Genomic DNA, 6,951 nt, shown 5'->3' with positions numbered 1-6,951 from the left:
TAATACAAGTCAACAAGATAATGGGTGGGGGAGAAACTAGAAACTAGAAACTGCACTTCACGAGGATCATGTTAAGAGCATTTCTCTCTCTCGTGTTGTACTATATATTTAATTTAATTATTACTACTCTCCCACTTGCTCATCAACTTGCATAACTGACGACGACGTACCACTGATTTATTCAAACAACCCCATACTGGACGACATTTCTTTTCGTTGATTTTGTTTCTTTTTTGATTTGATATAAATATATCTATTGAATTAAATAAACCCTCTCTATGTAACAATAGTACTATTATTATTATTATTGCTGCAACTTGCATGTCTTTTTCTGTCTTTGCGTAAATTATACTTTATTGTGTCATGGATAGTTTGGAACTCAGGAATATACATTCTTTGAAAACCCCAAAAATAAAGTCATATTACAGCCGAATACAGCTAAGCTATATTTATAATTTGTTTCTTTTCTCAATCTAATTAATGTCTATTTAGTAGTAGTAGCCCAACTTGTTGTGAATAATAATAATGTTAGGAGAGAGTGAAAGTAAAGAAATTTTTTGTGTATAGGTTTCAATTACTTATTTTTTAAGGAAAAAAGAATTGCAACAAAAAAGAAAAAGTGAAGGCACAAATTAACAGAACCAAACCACCCCATACCGCAAGTTGCACCAAAATGATGGTCATCGATACATTCGCCTTAACTTGTGGCATTTCATTTCATGTGATGTGATACAAACTTGTCATTCACATCAATCATCGCCACTACCCAAGTTAATTAGTACAAACATCAGCCACTAATACCTCATATTAATAATTCTTTCTATAAATATTAAAGAGATAAATATAATTAAGGGATTTTCAAGGTGGAAATTAAACAACATGACAAAACAAAACAAAATGGAGATGACCCATTCCTAATATCTAGTTAGTTAAGTATACATATTAAACACAATAACCAATTCATTAGACTAATTAACTACTAATGTTAATTGATAAAGGAAAGACGAAACCAAATAGAAAAAAAATGTATTTTAAGAAATAAAATTAGTGTTGACATTTATCAAAATTTACTAAAAATTCTTGACATATTTTAAAATATCATTAAATAAATGATTAATAATAATATATAGACAGAACATATGTGCATTTAGTTAGAGACTTTAAGTATGGTTTTTTTAATTTAACTAATCATAAATACTTTAACTTCATAATTTTTTCAATTTTAAAACTAAAAATATACCCAAAAAACACCTAAAAACTGCAGCTAATTTTTTTATTTTTTATTTATAATGTATATCCACTTAATTGAGGGTCTAACTAATCCTTAATTGTGTTTCATTTTCACTTTCTCTTAACAAAAAAAGTGAAACAATACAAAAGATTTCAGAACTTAGAAGAAATCTATCTCTCTTGGTAACAAACTTGCATAACCTAGCAAATTAGCAATAATAAAAATATATAACAACTTAATCACTAATATTATTACATGTAAAAAAATTGTACCAAAAATCAGAAGTTAAAAGAAAAAATTTGCGAAAGCGACGAATTTATCTTTGATTCAAATTCTCGGCGAATTTCGCGAGCGATTGAAGGTTGCAACGAACGATGGTATCAACAAAGACGCGAGTATCATCAGTAGTGTTTCCCGGCGGCACATCAACGACGTATGACTCAACAACAACCGTGCCGGAGCGGTGATTACCGTCGGAATCGGAGATCGGACTAGAATGAAGAGTAGTTACAGAACGGTAGTTAGCGAGGCGGTGGTCGCCGCCGATCATACTGAAACTGATGACGTGGCGTTCATCGTCGAGAACTTCAAGGCGTTCGGTGCTGACGGCGGCGGGAAGGCCGGAGATGACACGGACTTCACGGAGTGTACCGACGTCACCGTCGCCGAGGATGACGTGGCAGCTTTTAACAAAGTGTTTGTAGGCTTGGGGATTGTCGAAACGGCGGACGACGGACCAGACGGTGGAGACGGGAGCGGCGATTTCTTGGATGACGGCGGAGCAACACTGGTTAGGGGAGACGGCGTGTGTGTGGTAGCGAGCGACGGCGTCGGGAACGGTGGTTGTTGGGTTCGGTAACATCTTTGTGATCGATGATGTTGTTATTGATTTATGATTTTTTTTTGTTGAGGAAATTTATGATGTTTTTATTTTGAGGTTTGAAAATTGAAATGTGAATGAATGAATGGTTTTGGGTTATTATTTTTTTTGAAGAGAAGTTAAATAAGTGAAGAGGCAAGACAAAGGGTTCAGTATTTGTAGTTAATGGAATATATTTATTTGTTTATTTATATAGCAAAATTATGTGATAGTGAGAAGAGATGTACGGTTGGATTGAATCTTCAAAAGTTGAAAAAGGATAGCGAATTTCATGTGGGATATGGATATATTAAAAAAAAAAAAAAAAAAAAAAAAAAAAAAAAAAAAAAAAAAAAAAAAAAAAAAAAAAAAAAAAAAAAAAAAAAAAAAAAAACGGGGCTGCTTTTATCAAGTTGAGAGGATGAAACACATTTCCATTATCATATTTTGTGGATAATAAGGCTTTGGAAATGTGTCGTTTGGGATTTATTAAGAATTAAAATTGATTTTGGTTTCTATCTTTTTATATTTTCATTAAATTATTACTTTTTCCATACAATTGATTATAATTTTTTTTATGAAATTGATTTTGATTTATAGTTAGAATCTGTAATTTTTAATTAATAAATTGGTTTTAACCATATATTTAATTATATTAGACAAATACACATTAGTTAGTGTAAATTAATTTTATTATTATGTGGTAGTTATTTTTTAAAAGTGGTTATAAATAGGTCTACATTATTGAGATCAAAATCTTTTTATATATGTTTTGATAACAATAAATATTATGGAATTAACGTTAGTCCTTCAAATTTTGTAGAAAGATCAAGAATTACATAACTGAACAAACTAGAAGTTACACGCATCAACAAATGCATTATATTTATTCAATAACAAAATAATCAAAGTAACATAAGAGAATTACAACAATAATATCACAAATTACATGAACATATTAAAAGACTATTGTTCGAATCAAAAGATGATCAATTGAAAGTTCAAGAAAGAAAATGAGCTTCCTGGTTAATTGAGTTTTCCTCCTCGCCACATGATTCAAACAAGAAGAAGAGATTCATAGTTGAAGAATCACAATAGATGAACTTGCATCACAAGCTATGCAAAATTATGCTTAGAGTTATGTGGCAAAACATATATTGAGTTTTGTGTTAGGTACTTTGAGGATCTACCACAACTATACAAGTTAAAAAGAAAAAGAAAAGGAAATAAGACATATTTTATGATGATCGTTAGAATCTACTCAAAGTGTCTTCCTATCAAAGCTTCTCAAGAGAGAGGGTTTGAGAATGGTACTCAATGAACTTTTAATATAGCTCACACAATAAGGCATAAAATGCTCAATTATTCTCTAAACTAAAAATGGACATATCAACCTTAACAATAAAAATGTCAATATTTACGAAGATCAACATGTTTGTCACTAAAAGTAAAAATGAAAATACATTATTAAAGTACCAAGATAGCTAGCTGGTACAATGAAAGGTATTTTCCAGTTGTACAATAAGTTTTAAAGTACATGAATAATGACTTTTATAAAAGAAAAAGCAAAAAACTTAATAATGTTGCATATTCATGCAGATTCAACCAAAGTTTTGAATGTTCACTTAAATTTTAAAAGAAAAAAAGTACAACGATTTTTTTGCATTAAAACACATGCCCAATAGTCACATTTACCTAGAAAGACGTGCAAATATATCTATATTTCTTATATACACCATGTTTTTCATTCAAGCAAATAAGATCATTTTGAAGTCGAGTATGAAATTTACTAAAGGATAAAAGATGTAATATGAAAGTACAAATGATATGTTTGACGAACATGATATGATATAGTTATCATATATTGTCTCAATTAAGTATTTGATGAACCAATAAAATATGATTAGGTTTTACTATCATTTCTCCCATTTTCTAATAAGCATATAAGAGCTTAAAAGGTGTGCAAATCTCAATCTCCTTCACGAAAATGAACTGAGGTGGATAAGAGCAATCTGAAATTGAATTTTGCACTAGAAATTTAAAGAAAGATTCTCCAACAAATTTTGTGCAGTGAGATATGTGCCTAACGATCATATCAGTCTTCCTATATTAGAATGAGGTATTCTATGGACTATAAATACAATAAGTTTCAATACTTTGAAGCCAAGAGAACACCCTTAAACTATAACCCCCATTTTTAAGTGCAAATCATATAAGATATCATCGATCATCAAACACATTTCAACTCTACATTATATTATCAACCTTTTTATAGTGTTTTTATCAGCATAGTAATTTCTTTATGGCCTTCGTCAAACTCTCTTTCATTTCTCATGACATGTCAATGAAGATCGAGGATTAACAATTAAGGTAAAATATCCCAAAATTGTTGTCTCAGTTTCAATTTTTTATGAATTATTATTGCCTTAAGCTTTTTATAGGCACTACGAGACACTTTTATGGGGTAAAAATTATTAACCACATTTTCTTTTCTCTTTTTTTTTTTTTTTTTTCTTTCTCAAAAAATTTAAAACACTTTTTTTTTTTTTTTTTTTTTTTTTTTTTTTCTTTCTCATGTTATAAACCAAATTGTTACTAAATTTATTCAACAACTTAATTAATTTCGGTAAAAAAAAGAATTTAATTTTGACTACAATGCTTATAGTAATCTCGAAACTATTTTTTTGTCTCAAAGTTCCTATTAAATGAAATCATACACGCCAATGTTCTTAACATGTAAATTATATGTATCACTACATCCATGTCTTTCGTCATGACGTGACTTTAGAATCTTAATAGCATTCAATGCACATCAACATCTTCATCTCACAACACTCTTAAATCTTCGATAAATGGACATTGACTTCATGCACATAACAAGATGTGTTGTATATTATCAAGAGAACATGATATTAAGTATGGTTAAATAGTAGTTAAATTACCATACAACTTCATTCCATCAATATAAATTTTATGTCTAATATTTATTGACTCATTGCCAAAGTTTAAAAAACAAATAATCAATTTTCTTTCATTGCAAAGAATCAACAGGATGACAAAACTATCTATCACATTTCATCTCATATGTATGTCATCTAATATTATCTGTGTCGTTTACATTTGCGAATAATCTCTTGAACCTTGAAATTATTGATCGGTACTATAACACCTTTGCAAGATGACCCTCTTTGCTCACATCACTGATAGAATCACCATATTTCTTTTTGTAGTGTGATACCCCACACATTGGACACTAATTGAAAATTTCAAATTATTTATTGATACAATATCTAATCATTTGGACATGTGTGCATTTTGTTTTATACTCAATATCTATTAGACACAATATTTTATTGGCTGCATAGTTATGGTTTGAAATTGTGTTATATTGTAGAAGTATGTCTTTCAACAACTCAAGTAATTCAATTAAACTTTTATCAGTCCATTACAATCTTAACACCACTTACAACTATATAAACTTTGTGCATCATGACACCATTTACAACCATATAAACTTTGTGCATCATGAGTACAAATGTTATAACCTAAACTACATAAAATATCAAACACAACAATCTTAACACCACTTACAACTATATAAACTTTGTGCATCATGACACCATTTACAACATATTAAATACATGTGATTTCATAAAAGAATATTATTTAAAATCACATATTATATTATCTAGTTGATCATTCATATTTACACAAAATTAATCTAACTCAATAACAAAAAATATATATGTCAAACATCTCGTTAAACTCGTTTACTAAGGAAAACAACATAACCTTATACTAAGAAAACTCAAATTCAACATTATAATACAATTATCACATAACAATGTGAGTTAAACATACTCGTATCCTTACTTGCAATTCACGATATAAAAAATTCTACCTTTTCACATTGATTTATTCCAATTTCAACTGTTGTGAATAATAAATAAAATTATTATTATTTTTTAAAATAAACCATTTTTATATAGGCTATAATCCCAATTAATGGGAAGGGTAAACAATATTATTATTATTATTATTATTATTATTATTATTATTATTATTATTATTATTATTATAAAATAGAAAACCTTTTTACATTGGCCCCAAATTCAACGAAGTAAAATTGTTTATAAAATTTGTAAAAATAACAAAAGAATTTCTTTTATAGTGATTACTGAGTGATGAAACTAACACACAGATTAAACGTTAAGAATAGAATGCTGCAATTACAAATATATACCTCAATATATCAAATATCTCAATTGTCTTTTATCATTTGAATTGTACTTGTTGATTAATTCATTTTCTATTAAAACATAAAAGAACTTTTGGTGCCACAATAATGGACTATGTTCAATCACTACGTCAAAAATGACATTTTATAGCGCGTCTTTAATAGGCTTATTAAATACAAGCGTTGTTGTATGATATTTTAAAAATAACGGAGGATACAACAACGTTTTTTTGACAAGCGCTGTAAAAGACTTGCGCTTTCACATAATTAAAGGACCTATTAGAGTGCTTTTTGGAAAAGCGCTGTAAAAGGCTTTTAAAAAAAATTAAGAAGGTCTTTTACAACGCTTTTGGACAAGCGCTTTAAAAAGCATGTAAAAAAGCGCTGTAATAGGCTTTTAAAAAATAAAATAAGGAGGTCTTTTACAGTGCTCTTTAAAAAAACGCTGTAATAGGCTTTTAAAAAATAAAATAAGGAGGTCTTTTACATCGCTCTTTAAAAAAGCGCTGTAATAGGCTTTTAAAAAATAAAATAAAGAGGTATTTTACAGCGCTCTTTAAAAAAACGCTGTAATATGCTTTAAAAAAAATAAAATAAGGAGGTGTTTTACAGTGCTCTTTAAAA

The 6,951-nt window shown here is 28.8% G+C and overlaps 1 protein-coding gene across 1 annotated transcript; it reads right to left on the bottom strand.

The window, feature by feature from the left end:
* Positions 1 to 1,259: 1,259 nt before the first annotated feature.
* LOC101503815 (abscisic acid receptor PYL4) lies at positions 1,260 to 2,281 on the bottom strand. Its single transcript, XM_004492437.4, has one exon. It carries the CDS (start codon positions 2,091 to 2,093, stop codon positions 1,548 to 1,550), a length of 546 nt encoding a protein of 181 aa, XP_004492494.1. The 5' UTR covers positions 2,094 to 2,281; the 3' UTR covers positions 1,260 to 1,547.
* Between the last annotated feature and the right edge of the window lie 4,670 nt (positions 2,282 to 6,951).

Source organism: Cicer arietinum, chromosome 3, assembly GCF_000331145.2.
Source record: "Cicer arietinum cultivar CDC Frontier isolate Library 1 chromosome 3, Cicar.CDCFrontier_v2.0, whole genome shotgun sequence".
Classification (NCBI taxonomy): domain Eukaryota; kingdom Viridiplantae; phylum Streptophyta; class Magnoliopsida; order Fabales; family Fabaceae; genus Cicer; species Cicer arietinum.
This window is presented reverse-complemented; position numbering and strand designations above follow the sequence as displayed.

Excerpts from the sequence above, each read along its gene's own strand:
- LOC101503815 (XM_004492437.4), bottom strand. The coding sequence starts at position 2,093 with ATGTTACCGAACCCAACAACCACCGTTCCCGACGCCGTCGCTCGCTAC.